Consider the following 17,892-nt stretch of genomic DNA (forward strand, 5'->3'; position numbering starts at 1 on the left):
TGAACGAGGTTCGTTAATCTCTTTCCGTTTATTTAATTTTACTGACTAGAGCGTCGATCGAGTTAATACATAAAATTACCTTTACAACTAAAACTAAACGGACATCAACGAGGGACTCTTTTCTCCTTATTATTATTATTTTTTGTCTTTTTTACCTTAAGTTTTACGAAAATTAACTTCGCGTACAGTCGAATTATTATAATTGTTTTTTTCGTTTTCGTTTTTTTTTTTTTTTTTTTTTTTTTTTTTTTTTTTCGATGACGGTTTGCGTCAGTGGATTATGAATGAACCTTCTATTTTTTTTTTTTTTTTTTTTTTTCTTTTTTTTCTTTTTTTACGTGTCGTTTTGCTTAAGTATATAACTGTACAACTTTAGTTTTTTTTTTTTTTTTTATCTTTTTTCATTATTTCATGTGCAGCATTTGCCTTTGATTTTGATTAACGTCGTATCAGTTATCAAGATTTGAAATATTGTTTTCTTTTCTGTTTTGCATTCTTTTTTTTCTTTTTTTTTTCTTTTTTTTTTTTTTTTTTTTTTTTTTTTTTGTGTCGTTTTGTTTAAGTATATAACTGTACACCCTTAGTTTTTTTTTTTTTTTTTTTTTTTTTTTTTTTTTTTTTTTTTTTGCATCATTTTTCATCGTTGTTGTTCTCTGTATAATTAAGTTTCATGCAAAAATGTAATTTTGCATCCACTATCTTTCGTTGACTATAAAAAACGAGCGTGATTATTCGCAATTACCGTATTAAAGATGGTCAATCTTGATCGACTCTCATAGATATATTTTGCACAAAATTCGTGTTTCTTTAAACCGTGAATTAGAATCATTTGCCCGGTTATATCTCATATCCACTTTTCTATCTCTATCATTGCTCGTTCGAAAGAAAAAAAAAAGAAAGAGAACAAAATATGAAAGAAAGAAAGAAAAAGAAATGACACTATAGTACTAATATATCATGACACAAACTTCGAAGTTCGACCACTTAAATCTGATATTGATTGTTTGAAAATAATCAAGTTATGTATATCATACAAGACGTGTTACGCTTATTCTTTTAGCGATACAATTAAATATTAAATAATTATAAACTACATTCTCTCCGTTAACAAAAAATTGAACTTAGCATACAGTCTGTGTACAAAAAACCAGGATTTACAATAGCGTACTAACCTCAATGTATAATAGGAATATAATAATTTTTATCACATATAAAAAGCAGTTGCATATGTACATATCTGAGTAAGATTAGGTACCATTATTATTTTAACCGATAGTAGCTATTATATAATTTGGTACACTGTTTAACGTGAATATTTGATAAATACGAACAGTAATCAATATATCGTTATTTCCTGGTGTCTTGACATAATCGTTGATTTTCTCATCGCACGAATTCCTATGTATACACACGGTTTCTTTATATCCTCATTACACGTGACTTTATTTTTCTCTTTCTTCCTCTTTAGTAATATTTATATAATATCTATATAACACATATTATTTAATAAGTCTAGAGCTATGGCCAATTCATATGTTAAAGAATCGCAGTTATTGTTATTCCCATGTTTTATTATTTCATTGTTTTTATACAAATTCCTGATAAAGTACCGAACAGTATATAAGCAGTACCATCTAATCTATCATCTTTTATTAATTGAAAACTAAGAATTGTTTTTACAATACTGCGAAAAGACCATAGCTCTTTTTTTCAACGATGGATCGTACCTTAGAACGATACAAATTAGTGTTATTCTTTTTATATTTATTTCATACCCTTTTGTGTCGCTACCGTCACGCTTTCTTCAATTCCATTTTTTCATTCGTTTTTTTTCGTTTTATAGAAATTTTTGGATTTTGAACAAGGCTTATTTTCTTTTTTGCGGCACTGCGACTCCTTATGTTAAACTGATAAACTGATTTCCTTTTATTCTGCCGCATTTTTATATGTGTATTCATCATTATTATTTAAATTAGAAATATTCCGTCATATTTGTCATTTCTTACTTATATAATTTTTAAACAATCAACTACTTGAATTTCGCTCGATCAAATTTTTTCTCATCATTTCTTATAAATAGCCCAAAAAACATAACAGACAAAATACATATAATCAAATTTGAAGTAACAATTCAATTCTTAAACAACTATCTAAATACAAATGGAGTCGCACAATATCGAAGGCACAACTCTTTTCTCAAATTAGATGAACTGAAAGAAAGCACAATGGGAGGCATCATTGGTGTATGTTTAAATTCTTATACAGCTAAAATAGCTGTATCGAAGAAGTGACTTTCCTTTCTTTTTTTTTCTTTTTTATCTCCTTTTTTTGTCTTTGATATTCGAGATTAAGTACAAGAAAATTTTCATTTCATTTGAAAGACTAAAATAGTGAAATATTGGTAAATGTGTAATTTTTTCTTGATTTGTAACTCTGCTCTTTTCAATTAAGTCGGAAACTACTGTATTTTTTAGCCTTATTCTTCGGTCATTAGAAAGTTTCATTTTTTAACTTTTTATTAGTAACAAATTTACATAGACATACGGAAGTTATGTTCTTTTTTTTTATACCTTTGTTTTCTATTCCGGCAGAGACGGGATTCCATAACACTATTCGCTATACATTTATACAATCTTATCGTATTCCTACACTTGAATTCAAATGCATTAATCGAGGCAAATATAATTTTTAGCTCAATCGTTTTTTTTTCTTTTTTTTTTCCTTGTCTCTTTTCTAAAGATTTCTTTCTAAGAAAATGTTTTTTTTTTTTCTCCGATATTCTAAAGTTCAAATAATATAAGTGCAATAAACAAAGAATACACGAACATTAGAGATAAGAAAAAATCACGATGAGAGTTCGTTGCCTCAATCAATACGTAAAAATTCTGTTCTTATTTAATAATCGCTGTTTCTAATATCGTTCTTTTTTTTCTTCTCAATAGTGCAGATAGCTATGCCACATCGTATCATTCAAAGTAACTGCCCACAGTAAAACTGTCAAGTTACAAATGCAAGTTCTTGAATACCAGCAAAAGAGAACAAATCTGCGAGTTATATTTGTACAGGTGCCTCTATCGTTCGGCACCAAGCTGCTGGCGCAGTAATTTCTAAATATCTTGAAATGGTTTCACCGAGGCAGCAACTTGGTAGAACGTCAATATGTAGCGTTCATTATGGATCCTGGCTGGTATTTTGTGATGACTCACAGTTCTGTGGACTATGTAACTGATGAGCTGGTGGTGTAAGAATAACTGGAGATTGGGACCAAAGAGGAGTATGAACTGGAGATGGTCTAGGCTGAGATTGTTGTTCCTCTTGCATTTGTTGTATTACAGTAACATCAGGATAACTGAAAAAAATAAAAGAACAATTAAATAAAATTAAAATTTTTATTGAAATAAAAACTATATTTATGATAAAAAACTATATTACGATATTACGATACTATATTTATGATAAATAAAATTAAAGAAATTTTCTTTATCAAAATCTTACCCTATACATCCCCAGACTAAACTACGTCTCGATCGCAATATATCTCTGTTTTGTGGTTGATATTTTTCTGTTTCTTCCGTACAATCCTCGCTTGTGTCTTCCACTTCCTGTTCTTCATCAGGACAAAGTTCGCATGCTCTTTCTAATGTTTTCTTTGCACTATTACTACGTTCCAAAACATAACCATTCGCAGAATCATTAGATTGAGCTGGTGGAGACCAATTACTATATGCATGGGTATATGGTGCTGCAGAAGTATAAGGTCTCTAAAAATAAAATTATTATTATTATTAAATAAATTAGTTTTTTTATACTATTATAATCTATTATAATAAAAAAAAATTTTTGTTCAATACTTTATCGAGTTCTTCGTGAAGCCAGTCGGTAGCATGTATCCATTTTCTTTTCAATTCAGAACTATGATGTAAAAGTTGATGTGCAGGTCTACATTTGCTGAAAAGCTGTACCATACATTTAATACATTGATATCCTCTTTTCTGATAATGATGTTTACTTCTTTGTATTATCTCGAATAAACCTTCTCTTTCATCTGGTACACCTAATAATAATTACGTTTTACGATCTCAAGTTTTAACATCTCTTAAATTAAAAATTTATACCTGCAACGTTTGTACCTTTTAGAGCATTATGAACACGATGTGTTTGCCATGAATCTTCCATAAGAAGTACAGCAAGTAATAAGTCAGTGTGATGTTTTATTTCGTGTGCAAAAGAAAATCCAATCTGCCATAATAATTCACTGAGAACGGTTCGAGATACGTGAGGATTCTCCCAACAACAATATTGCAATAATTTTACTGTATCTTCAGTAACATTAACATCTGCATCTTCGATTAATTTTTTCATATAACTACAAGAGAAAAATTATAATTTGTTCTATATCTTTTATTTAAAATGCAATTTGTTTAAAACAAACCTGTTTTTAACGAAGAGTATATCTGCTGCTTGTGGTTGAATAGGCATCAAATATTCATTTTGACATGCTGGATCACCATATGGATTTGATAAAGGTACTACTCCTGACTGTGCAAGACTCGAGTGTGCTTTTGATGATACATCACAACAGCGTATTAACATACTAACTACTTGATGCAATTTTGTTAATTCAGGATACTGATATTTTATCGTAGGACCGGGTCCTTCATCAATCGCAACCAGCATAAATGTAACAGGGACATTTAACTATGATAAAAAATATGAATGAATACAATCCAAATAAATAATTAAATATTTTTTTATTTATAGATAAAGAAAATTGTAATTTACCTTAAGCAATTGAGCTTTTTCAGCAAGACCAAGCGATGCATATGTATGAAATAGTGAGAAATAGTGTGGCAAATGGCGTCCATGATCCGAGATTTCACGATGAAGTAAAGAAAGAACTGCGTGTAATAAATGATCACTAAGCGTTGCTGTTGGATCCAAAAGTATAGCTAAAAAATATGTTAAAGATTTTTTATTAAATTTTTTAAATTATTTTATAAGTTCATTTTTATTATATAATATAGTTTAAAAAAAACAAAATTTCATATTCACGACAATAGAATATAAATTAAATAATAAATTGAAATATTTACTTGGTGCATTTAGACTAGGCGGCACGCACGGTCCATCTAAGAGAGAAATATGTGCAAGAAATACCAATATTTTAAGAAAAGCTGTTCGAACTTCTGTACTGGGACAACTCAAAAGATATTCGCAAAATCTAGATAATTAATTAATTTATAAATTAATTAATAAATATCAGTATTTTGTAAATTCATATATATATATATTTAAAAAAATTCCTACCTATGAGGATGATTAAATAGAACATTATGAGCAAACCAAGATCGTACTGATTTGCTGCTACGTAAATGGTGGCAAACGATATCATACCAATCTGTTGCATTACCGCGTAAAGTTTTCTTAGTATGAAAACCTGTATAAAACAGAAATCTTGATGCTAATTGTACGGATAACATTGCGAGTTCTTCCTGTTCCGGGCTCTATAATTATAATTTTTAAAAATTATAAATATTTGACAAATAATATTATCATATATGAAATGAAATATATATTATCATTTGTTAAATCAACTTACAAGTTTTTCATTCATATTTTGTCTATTGATGTTATGAGGATTACAAGATACAAGTTTTTTAATAAATTGAAAATATTCTGCACTAAATTGGTTTCGATTATGCATAAATTTGATATTTTGTTTTCTGACACTATATTCAATAGCTGAGGGCATTTTCATAACTCCTAGTTTCGTATCTAAAAATTATAGTATTTTCAAATAAGTACTTTTCAACAAATATAAATTTCAGACAATACTTACACAATGATAATTCGTTAACGCTTTTCATTAAAGAATTTTCTTCTACATCTAATCTGGTATAAAATAACATATAAGCATTCCACCATCGCTTTTGTTTTCGGTAACTCATTCTTTTAAGCATATGGTCAAATACTTCTCCTAAATAATCACCACCAAAACATTGAGATTTCATTTCTTCTTCTTCTTCCATTTTACATTCCGTAACGTCACCGTCATCAAACTTATACCATTTCGCAATACCATCATTTTGCCTAATAGATACAATAATAATAATAATAAAATTGAATTATATTAAAAATAATATATAAATATTAATGTTGCATGTATACATAAATATTTCAATACCTATGTAAAATATATGAATAATAATGACCACCACTAGCTTGACCACTATGTACTACAATCCCAGTTAATTGATATTTAGTACAAGTTCCTTTCATTGACTCTTCATAATCACAGTCTATAACTTCTCCCTCCAATTTTGCGAGTCCAGAAACAGTATAAGGTTCCATATCCAAATCTCTTGGAAATTCAAAATAATCGTTAAATTTTATGGCGCAAACCCTTTCATAGTCATATTCAAATCTTTTTAATTGTATGGCTAAAACAGGTGGTAACTTCTTTACACACAATCGTTTTACCGTCACAACCTAAAAAAATAATTGAATAAAAAATAGAAATTATAAATTTTATGAATACAATAATTTAAAATATAAACATTTAAAATTCATACCTTTTTATTACATTTGTCGCAATGATAAGCGTCTGCACCCTCTAATAATTCTCCTTTTACATATTGTTCAAGAGAGTCCAATAAATTACTATGATTCCTTATATCCACGCTTATCAAACTAAATGGTTCCTCCTTGGAATATCTGAAGATAATGTAATGCGGTATTACAGTTTACCGAAAAAAGCAAAATTTAAGAATTAAGAAGGTACCTATGAGGGCAACCTTTGCAGATTTTCTGATCACTGTATGAACCACCCAAAATCTTGCTCATTATTTGTTCATGTCCTAAGGCTTTTAATGCCTCATCTAAACTTTCCACTAAGCTCATAAAAAATTCTACTGCATCTTGTTGTTCTCTAAGATTTACAGGTTCACCTTGCAATCTGAAATATTAATAAAAAAATTGATAAATTTTTATAATTACAAATCGATAATAATCTAATCTAATCTAAAAATGTTTACAGATATTTACTTAAAATGTTTCCAAAGTCCTCTAGGTATATAATATTGTAATTTACTATATGCTAAATGACCAAAAATTGCTTGAACTTGCTTTAAAATACCAATATTATATTCTTTTCGAGATTCATCTGCTCCACATTTTTCTTCATTTGTATCATTATCATTTGTTTCTATCGTTTGTTCTCCTTCAATTCTTTCTTCTCCAGAAAAATCTTCATTCAAATCTATTGCTGCACCTTCTGCAGCCAAAAGTCCAACTCTTATACTCTCAACCATATACAATTGTTGTAATACTGAATTCATATAACAAGTTGCGCCAGCATTTTTCAAACCTACAAAACCTTTTAATGGCCTAAGCCCGACGGGTGGTAAGTAATCCCATTCTACTAGCGGTTCATCTCTTTCAGAGTAGAACATATCAGTGAGCATTGTGACTAGAAGTTTCATGTTAGGTACACAGCCTACACAAAGACCTACAAGTAAATCAAATGCGGCGCTAGTCGATTGAGGAGTCGTGCATACTGGGCTCGCTTGCGAAGCACTCAGTTCTCCAGTGCTACGAAGTTGCAACATAAGACGAGACGCAGGAAATACAAAATCTTCAACCAATTCTTTAATCAAATTTACTCCATGTTTTTCATCAGAGCCAAGTTCATATTTTTTACTTGGAGGTAAAAAAGAAAGTAATTCTTTAGTAAGACTAAGATGACCTTCAAGAACGGCTTCATCAACTTGACTTTCTCCAGTTTCTTTAACATTGTCCCGTACTTTTTTTAACCATGCTATTTCAATGTTCAATAATGTTTCAGCTGTCAAGAGAGGACATCCCGACATATGTGCAAAATTTAACAATCTACATAAAAGCTGAAAATATTCGTGACTCTGTTTTGCATGTTCCATAACAGTAGTGTTCAAAACAGTGAAAAGTAATGTTATTGCAAAAAGTAATGGTTGATGACCACTACTATACCATGTCGATATAAGAAAAAACTGTTCAGCCGCAGCCATTCTAACCACTCTTGATGTACTCAAGAGCACAAGATCTATCAAAAATGTATGCCACATTTTATCTCTTGATAATGATTCTAATGCAGTTGGATTCAATACCAAAGCGATTGTCAGAACTTCTAATGCTTCTTTACATACTAACACATCGTTATTGTCAGGATTATTTGATGTTTCCTTTTCGTTTATTTCATGAAGTGTATGAAGCATTTCAGCAGATGCATTTATATTGTTTAAATTACCTGTGGATGCCGCCCATGCTAGCCTAATTATGGCACGAATAGTAGCTACATCTGGTAACTCCCAGGAAAGAGCTTGCATAAAAAGTTGTCGACATTTGTCAAATTCTGCTGCTCCACACAACATTCGAAGCGCTAAATGTTGCGCTAAATTCGTTGCTACACTTCTCAACATATATTCAGTATTCTGATTAGGTACACTTTGTAAGGCTTGTTTTAAAACTGCTACTGGACCTCGATTATTATGAACATGATTATCGTGATTTTCTGAAATTCCAGCTTGCTGCATTTCATCCATTACACAAGCCATCACATTACCCACTGTCGTTAATAGAAGTTTACATAATTTTAAGACTGTTAGATATGCTGCTCGTTTCGTAGTTTCATCTGCATTTGGTAAAAATTTATTTTTAGTTAACATTTCAAGAATAACACCAGCTTCGCCACTCTTTATGAAATTACACTGAAACTCAAATGCTCTTTCTGACATTGGATCTAAAACTGGCATTAATAAACTATATAAAACCTGAAATATAAATAATTTATTATGAATTATTTTAAAGACTATAAAAATGAGTAAATATTAGATAAATTTACCTCTAAATTGTATAAAACTTGGCTAGAACTTGCAGTAAAAAATAAAGAATCTACTGTAGTATTTTGTTCATTACAAAGAGCATTATCTAAATTGTTATCATCTTTACAGTGACCGAATAATGATTGTAATCGTGATACAGTAAGAGTATCTGGTGGCACCAATTGTAATAAATTTCTTGCACCATCGCGTAATTGCGCGTGTTGAAGACTACATCCAAGATCTGCCAATTGAAAGAAGAATGTAGCATACTGCGATCTTTGCGATATAACCTGTAATAAATATGAAATCATTAAATTTTTAATTAAAAAAAAAAAATTTTAAATTGATACTACTTTATAATTATATTTTATAATATATATTTTATAATTTTAATTATATAAATTTAATTATATAAATACATAATAATAGTTATATAAATTAACATACCACACCAGGTAAACTATTTTCTGCTTCTATATCTGGCCCATCATATGGATGATGTGGAGAACTAGTAGAACTATCTGAACTACTATCTGGTGAACTTGGCAAATTGCTATTAACTTGACTTAATTTCGCAGACAATAGCTATATAAAAAATACTTAATTCTTTAATTATTGCATTATTATTTTATTTTAAAAGAAAATTCTAAAGATTGTTATTATTTTTTAAAAAGAGAAAAAGTATATATACCATTTTATCTCTTAATGGAGTTTGAGAAAGTAGTTTTCTATCATCTGTTGATTCCAAAGGTTCTCCATTAAGAAATAAATCAAGTTTTACATTTGATCCATTGGCCTTAATTCTGCGTAATATTTGTCGCCTTAATGATCCTAAAGTGTCATTACTATGTGTAAATATTTCTATATCATCCACATTACGACCAGGATTCGCAAAACGAATGATAAAAGATAGATGCTTCCCACGAACTGCTCTGTAATCAAATAAAAATTTTTAAAAATACATACTTTCTTATTATTTTAAAAATTCGTCATTTTTATAAATAAATAGGAATACCTATGTAGTGGTAATATTTTCCGTTCTCCTGGAAATGTTGTATCACATTCATTTATGTATTCTTGTAATACTTTCATAACACGACACATCTTCATAGCTTCTATTTTAATTTTATTTGACATTTGCTGCTCACGTTCTTCTTTTCCTTCAAGATATACTTTACTTAATACGGATACAGTATCATAATGAGCTTTCAATCTGTCCATACATTCTCCTATATATGTCACATGAAATGCCAGAACTGATGACTGAAGTCGTGGTCCTAAATTAGTATTCACTTCTTTTAATAATTCTATAGCTCGATTTGCAATTTCTTCAGGACTATTGGTCACAACCTAAATAAAGAAATCCATATTAATATATGATAATATAAAAAATATTATTATAAAAAGAAATAATTAATATTAAATTTTACTTACACGCCATAAATAATCTGTACCAATTAGGTCAACGTCATCCATAAGAAATGTTCTTCTTTTCAATTTTAATTTTCCTTCCTTAGAATTGACAGCTTTGAAAAATCTTTCATAGCATTTGATACCACTTTCCGTAAGTAAAGTTGGATCTAATTGTAATATATTATTTTGGAAGAAGTCTTTATTTATTGCTGGGTCAAGATCTGGTTCATCTCCCATTAATTTTGAAAACCATTTGAAACATGCTTCACGATCAGATACAAATACACCTTGCTCTGCTAAACATTGCCAAATCTGTTCAGCTTGATCTGCACATAACCATAGTTGACCATCCTAAAAAAAAGATAAATAAATTTATAATAATGCATTGTTAGAAAATATCAATATACATAAGAAAATATTAAGTAATATAAATATTACCTTTAACAAAAAACGAAGAAAATTAAGTCTTTCTTGGACTTGCATAATATGGTTATAACGACCATCATGCATATAAATATTTGCGTCAATATCTGGATTTTCTTTCACCAACTGTCGCATTTTATCCATATAGTTTGTTAAACTGTTCGTCACAAGAATTACTGCAGAATGTTCTGCTTGAAGTCGTTCTATAACATCTTGTCTATATGATAAAATATAATAGAAAAGAATAAAAAAAATTTCATTATAAATTATTTTAAATTATTAATTTCTATGTTATTAAAATTTAAATAAATATACCTATAATGATGATTCCGTTGTCCATGACATGCTATATTAGGATTTGGTTCATAAAGGCAGCATATTTCCCGAATTTGTTTTAATGCAGGCAAAGCCCATTTATCACTATTTTTTAATTCTTCCACGCATTTGTCTAGCCAAATTGTCTTTTGAGCATCTCTTTCTTGTGAACACGAATAATCAAGAATCTTTACATGAGCATTTAATGCTTGATCCATTATTTCTGTAGGCACTTCATCAGAATGAGCCAAATTCCAAAAAAGAGTTAAAACCTAATATTAATAGAAAGTATAATTAAATTTAAAAGTAATATAGTAATATAGTTTTATATATGCAATAAAAAGAAATTTATATATGCAAATAGAAAGTTTTAGTACTTTATGTGCCATTACTCCATCCTTATCATCCTCTGCTAATCTGCGAATTAATTCTAGTAATTTTTCTCCTTGTTTCTTATTAGCAGTCTTCCAACTCATCTAAAATAAAAAAAGATTTTAATTAAGTTATAATAATCAATGAAATAATAATGATTATAATTTTATAATAGTGAACACCTGAAAACATTCAAATAAATGATCAAGTTGTTCAGGACTAAAATCCCAAGCAAGTTTGGCTAATAAATCATGGACATTTTTCACAATTGCTTCATGTTTTCCAGCTTGTGCTGCCCAAACAGCATCTAAATCTTCTAAAGTTAATGCTCGTTCTTTTATAATAAAACGTAAAATCTTTTCCAATTTTTCAACATATTGAGGTTGATGTAACGAATCTCTTAAAACAATTTCTAAAACTCCATTTTCCTTTATCCATTTCTATATAAATAAAATAATATTATTTATCGATATTGATTAATAAATTATATGCACTTGAATTAAAACAAATTTTAATAAGATTAAAATGAACTTACCGCCATACATTCTGCAGTAAGCCATTCTTCTTCTTCAACTATCGCATTTCGATGTTGGTAAAAACTAACAGTGGCAATCACTTTATTTACTTCATTTAAAGCATTCATTTTTCCGTTAAATGAAGAAATTTGCAAGAGTCTCAATATCATTTTCAATCTTAGAATTCCTAAATTTTTAATCATTTCCTCTTGATGTGGTACTCGTGATACTAAACATTTGGCTGCTTTGATTATAGCTGATATTGCATCATTTTTTGATTCATTTTTTGCTTCTTTTTTTAATTCTTCATCAGTTAAATTATTCAAAATTACAGGCACCATTTCCTATAAACATAAAAATATACAGAAAATGTAATTTCAAATATAATTTTTTAATAAAATTTTTTCATAAAATAATTACCACAATAGGCATAAGATATTTAACTATTGTGTGAACAGTAAGTAGTTCATAACATAAACCGAAAGGTCTGATTAAAGCATAAATAACTGGTACTGTTAAATTTCGGCCGTTTTGAAATCTGGAGAGTAAAATTTCAAATCCATTAAGACTGCCAAATCTGTAAAAAAAAATAAAGTTAAATATATCTTACATAAAGTATAAAAAAATAAAAAGATTATTAGTATCATTTATTAACCTATTTATAAGATCTACTAGCCATCCGCGAGGACTTCTTGAATCAGGAGGTGGCCGGGCATAAAGCTGTTCATCAGGGATATCACTACCCGGTGGGACAGTTTCTGAAACTCTTGCTGCATTAAACGTATGAAATCTAAAACAAAGTTCGAGAAGCCAATATAAGTAATAGAAATATAGAAATACAATATATCTACAGTTATAAGAGGAAAAAATAATAACTCACTTATTACTAGGATTAAAAACCATTGCCAGCAAATCAAGAAGAGGAAACCAATCCTCATCTAATTTCAGAATACATAGATCCACCAACCGCTCGCAGTTTGCATTAATACAATTTTGAATATTCATTTTCCAACTACTTACTGCATCATCAGTCAATATTTTAGTAAAAGAAATAGTGAGTCCCTCTCGAAAAAAGCGCTGACATGCTTCACTTTGTACATCAATTCCTAAATAAAAATTTGTATTTATTATAATAAATACATATTAAAATTGATAATATTTAATTCAATAAAATTTAAAAATAATTTATAATATTTATAATATATATGGTTATAATATATAACCTTTTTTACAAAGATCGATACTGGCTTGTAACAGGCACTCTAGTTCTTGTTCTGGTAGAACTGGTACAACCCATCGTGGACTAGATATTTTTTCATGAAGCATATTGAGTTTTGCAACAGGAAAATCGGGTTCTCCATGAAGTTGATTACTATCCTCTATTGAAGTTAAGGTATCATTGGTGCATTCTGTTTGTACCACATTTTCCGTGAGTTGAAGTCCTGACATTGTATCAGCTAATTGTTGCGGACCCGGTGGACTATGCATCTATTATTATATAATATTATTTCAATAATATAGTTCAATTTAATGATAAAAATAAATATAATGTCAATAAACATATCAATAAACATATTTTAAATTATACATCATATAAAACATTATAATGAATTTTATAGAAAAAATTTATTTCAAATATAATTTAAATATTATAAAATATTATATTATAATTTATATATTTAATTGGATAAATGATTATTATATATCATATAAGAATAATTTATATACCTGTGTACTTTGCTGGCTGTCAGGAGGGTCTATGCCTACTCCTTGGCCTCTTGTGGCAATCGTCATTTTGTGTGCTCTTTGCTATATTCCAATTGTCTCAATACCTCTTGGTCCAATAATCGCACCACCAATAACAATCATCCAACTCATTCACTGACATTAAATATAATTATACCCTAAAGGCCTTGTTTGAATAAACTATACCTACATTATCTGTAACAAAACAACAAAAATTTTATATTAAAATTAATATAATTTGTACAACTTATATTGAAATATAAAAATATTAGATATTATAAAAAATAATCTTTCAATTAAATACATATAATACTAATCTAATAATTAAAGAAACTATAAGAATAAATAATAAATATTTTTAAATCTTATAAACTATTTATATTATTACTAATTTTACAACAGTTTTATATTCATTAAATATTCATTGCCTTATTATCTTTGTATGTTTATTAAGACATCTATTATTATTTATAATAATAATATGTAAATATTTATGTAAAAAACAAGAATGATTAAAAAATATAAAATAAAAAAATATTTAAAATCTTTGAAAAGTAAATTAATTGAAAAATTAGAATGGATGAAAAATCTGTAAGAGAAAATCTATGTAATTCGGAGTCATCTCAAAGGACATCGGTACCGTTATATTTTATAGTTGATTAACAGAAAAAGAATTTAACGAAGACTGTGCAATAAATGTAGATAATGAAGAACGTTTCATATATTCTATAAATCGCATGACAGCATGATCTTGTTAAGGTTTCAACGAACAAATTCCAATTATTCGTTTTGATCAACGAGAACGATTCTTTCATAAAAGTTAATAGCCACTTGATCGCACGAAACTAATAACGAAACTAATAATCACGTCCAAGGGTCTATATTCCTTTGGAATTTCGCAATTCATGAAAGGTACGATGTCATGTCGCGAATTATTTCTCTATCTCCTTCTCTCTTTTTTCGATCTCTCTCTTGCTACTTCTTTATTTCTCGGGTGTATCGTCAAACGTACCGAACTGTCAACCGTCAAAAATTAGAATCAGGAAACGACCAATCCGGTCAGCTTTCTGTTGATGAAAAAGCATCATCGACCAAAGAATTTCGTGAACAATCGTCGCTAAATTAGCTTGAAATTACGCGAAATATGTATACAGCGTGCTTACAAAGGACTAACGTCGAGCGGCGACGAAAAGAAGTCTCGATTTTTCATAAACGCGCACTTCTTCTACGAATGTCAAATTTCTTTCGATAATTAGAGATAAGTGAAAAGATCCCACGTAACCGGTACCTATGCAATTTCAACAATCCTCGGTGTCCAGGGAGCAACTATTTTCGCCCCGTTCACTCAACCGGGCCACCTCCGGACAAAATGGCGGCCATCCTAACGATTAGCATTGCCGTATTAAAGAAAATCTTTCAAATTTTCTTTTCAAGAAAATGCCGATTCGTTAAAATCATGTAAAGATACACAGAAACTTGTTATTATCACCAATTATTGCATCAAACTTCTATTGAGAAACGCACCTTTACATAGTAAATGGTGGTAGAAATTTGTTGCACTTTTTGACGTGACGTTGTAGAACTCACTGGTAAATCTGTAAACACGACTATCTTACGGCGCTACTGTCGTTCTCTAGTCAAAACGACCACTGACACCACATTCACGGTGTTTCTGGTGTATTTTCTTGCTCTTCTTGTTACTTCCTTTAATTTTGATCATCGCTTCTTTTAATTCTTTTTATTTATTTCACTTTTTAATCGAAATATTCTGTTTCAAAAACTTTACTATAAATAGTTTATTTCCTTTAATTCATGTTACCTATAAAAATTCTAATAATATAACGTATATATGTACAAAAAATTTTCAACCCCTATTGTCTTATATATATTACCCTTGTTATAGGAATTTATCTTAATATTTTAAAAATGTAACTTCTTTAATGTTAAAAATATTTGTTTAATATAATACATAAATTCAAATATTAATCTAAATAATATACAAACATATTGTAATTTAAATGAAATGATAAATTTAAATAAGAATTTTTAACGAAAATTACATACATATATTGTAATACAGGAAGGATACAATTTTATAAAAATATATTACATATTGTTGACATTTTTGTTTTTAATAATTTATTTTCATAAATTTCATGTAAGTATACACAACATTGGCCATTGTGATTTTTTTTATGTAATTCAATTTATGATAAACCCATCACTCATCATTCATAATTTATATGTATATGATAGAATGTATATGTCAGAAGTAATGATACATAATTTTCACAATTATAATTTAATGAATTTTAGTCATATTTTCTACTAGATTTTTCCAATTGCATTTAAGTTTTTTTAATTATTAATGTCAAAATAGAAATGAGGTAAAAAATTTATTTTCCTCTTAATTTGTACAATTTATATTGTACAAATTTATTTATTCAAATAAACCTAAAAATCTCAATATCAGTAAATATTAAATTAAAACAATACAACAACTATCCTTGTTACAAAACACAGATTGTTGTTAAAGTTTATACGACAATCTGTAAAATAAGCAAGGGCAACTTTAAACATTATTGAAGAACAGTACTTTAAAAAATTAACTAATTGAAAAAGCTAAATTTTCTTTATTACTTAAAAATGTTCCTTTAGTCGTGGAATATAGTTGGTAATTTTTTGGCAGTTTTTTTATTTATTTATTACACTGTGCCACGTAATAGTACTTTAATCTGACCAGTCTTATAATCCTTGACAGCAAGAAAAATATAAAATCTGAATCTTAAACATAATGCAAGGCACAAAACAAAAATATATATAAGAACGAAAAGTTCAGAAAATATTCATGAAATGACTTTGATAATTATGAAATCACAAAATGATATGTCTATTTTTAACCCTCGCTAAATTTTCATGAAAAAATTGATAAAACAAAAATAGAATAAGTGTGGAATAATTTATAAACATAAAAATTGCAATGACAGCATCTGTCTCCAGGAACAAATTTTATATGCATTCGATTTTATAGTTATATTATTTCCATCACATTATGCTCTTTATATGTATGAGTAAATCGCGTAATCTATTAAAAATCAACTTTTTCAAAAAATTGAATTTCAAGATAACGCGATTTATACAGTATAACTTTTATTTATCAAATGTAATACCAGAAAGGGTAAGTTTTTTATAATGCAACATTCTTATACAGGACTATACGATAAGGAAGCTTGGTCGTTATTGGACTGTTGTAATTCTTCAGTGCTATTTAGAAATATTAGAATGAAGAAAAAAAATATTTTCATTTCTAACTATCAAAAAAGATATAGCGATGGACCATTTTAATTTCATTATCATCGCTTAAAAAAAGAATTTATATTTTAAATTTTAATAACTTTAATGACGTGGAAACCTATTCAATGCACTTTCAAAATTTAATTTGTTCCCACTATCTCCTCTTTAGATAATGAAAATTTTATGTACAGCCAAACGTAACTTCTGTACGTATGTAATATCGTATGTGAGAGACCGAGATCATTTTCCATTTTTAAAAGAAATATTTAGATTTTTTTTAAAAACCATACATATCCGCAATTTGAAATGTTCATCATAAAGCAAGCTCTTCGAGTTCTTTCATTAAATCAGCTTCTTTCTTGATCTTATCTAATTGATTGATTTCTAATTGCTTCCCAGCTACTAGCAGTTCCTTTAATTTTGAAATCTGCTCTAATTTCTGTAAAAAATGAGAAATGTTATAATTTTTCTTCCTAAATTTTAAATAGGAAATTTTATTTCCTAATTAAAAAATTTATAAAGATTCTTACACTTTTAATTTTTTTAATTTTCTTACTCCTTTCCAAATTATCACATTCAGGAACATTTGTAGTTAAATTCTGAGTTTCAGTACTTGTAGTAACTTGTCCATTTGTACTTGGATTATTTGATTGAGAAGATGCAAGTGCTTCTGATTCCTTTGTAGTTTTCTTTGTCTTTTTCTTTGCTTTTGTTGTAGCTACAATAAATATTAAATAAGATATCCATGTTGTATGTATAAAATTACTTTTAAATTTATCTTACATTTTGGAGTTTTTTTTTTATCTTTGAACATTTCATCATCGCGCAATTTAAAAGAAATAGTTTCCCCTCTTGCAGAAGGTGGTCGATATACTTGTTTTGATGCTATAAATAAAAAAAAATTATAAACAATTTATATAATTATTTTATTGTTTCAAGATATATATATATATATATAT

The 17,892-nt window shown here is 28.3% G+C and overlaps 3 protein-coding genes across 6 annotated transcripts in view; 1 reads left to right on the forward strand and 2 right to left on the reverse strand.

Moving 5' to 3' along the window:
• The window catches only part of LOC102676899 (N-acetylgalactosaminyltransferase 6-like), a 13,875-nt gene extending 10,511 nt beyond the window's left edge, over positions 1-3,364 (forward strand). Inside the window, exon 3 of the mRNA XM_006611384.2 lies at positions 2,943-3,364. Within this exon, the coding sequence (XP_006611447.1) occupies positions 2,943-2,951 (9 nt within the window). The 3' untranslated portion in view covers positions 2,952-3,364. The remainder of the gene's footprint in view (positions 1-2,942) is intronic.
• LOC102676409 (probable ubiquitin carboxyl-terminal hydrolase FAF-X) lies at positions 330-15,312 on the reverse strand. 4 transcript variants are annotated; one of them, XM_006611382.2, is made up of 30 exons: positions 15,164-15,312; positions 13,622-13,834; positions 13,117-13,381; positions 12,774-12,999; positions 12,549-12,683; positions 12,314-12,470; positions 11,914-12,237; positions 11,561-11,818; positions 11,384-11,482; positions 11,007-11,278; positions 10,707-10,908; positions 10,290-10,619; positions 9,871-10,205; positions 9,547-9,787; positions 9,303-9,440; positions 8,876-9,145; positions 7,045-8,804; positions 6,782-6,955; positions 6,573-6,714; positions 6,185-6,489; positions 5,840-6,090; positions 5,600-5,775; positions 5,308-5,504; positions 5,094-5,221; positions 4,783-4,949; positions 4,433-4,698; positions 4,131-4,366; positions 3,852-4,045; positions 3,496-3,761; positions 330-3,349 (listed from the first exon to the last, which is right to left on the reverse strand). In XM_006611382.2, the coding sequence occupies exons 2-30, from the start codon at positions 13,685-13,687 to the stop codon at positions 3,172-3,174; spliced, it is 7,758 nt and encodes a 2,585-aa protein (XP_006611445.1). In that variant the 5' UTR covers positions 13,688-13,834; positions 15,164-15,312; the 3' UTR covers positions 330-3,171. The 4 variants fall into 4 exon arrangements, with proteins under 4 accessions (XP_006611445.1, XP_006611441.1, XP_006611443.1 ...); XM_006611378.2 differs by having other exon boundaries at positions 3,852-4,054; positions 15,164-15,311; XM_006611380.2 differs by lacking the exon at positions 15,164-15,312 and adding an exon at positions 14,928-15,156 and having other exon boundaries at positions 3,852-4,054.
• Positions 15,313-15,755: 443 nt separating this feature from the next.
• LOC102676268 (eukaryotic translation initiation factor 2A) overlaps positions 15,756-17,892 on the reverse strand; it is a 6,173-nt gene continuing 4,036 nt past the window's right edge. The window contains exons 10-12 of the mRNA XM_006611377.2: positions 17,717-17,821; positions 17,464-17,651; positions 15,756-17,372 (exon numbers count right to left, since the gene is read on the reverse strand). Coding sequence (XP_006611440.1) covers positions 17,247-17,372; positions 17,464-17,651; positions 17,717-17,821 — 419 coding nt within the window. The 3' untranslated portion in view covers positions 15,756-17,246. The remainder of the gene's footprint in view (positions 17,373-17,463; positions 17,652-17,716; positions 17,822-17,892) is intronic.

Source organism: Apis dorsata, unplaced genomic scaffold (genome assembly GCF_000469605.1).
Source record: "Apis dorsata unplaced genomic scaffold, Apis dorsata 1.3 scaffold_87, whole genome shotgun sequence".
Lineage (NCBI taxonomy): Eukaryota > Metazoa > Arthropoda > Insecta > Hymenoptera > Apidae > Apis > Apis dorsata.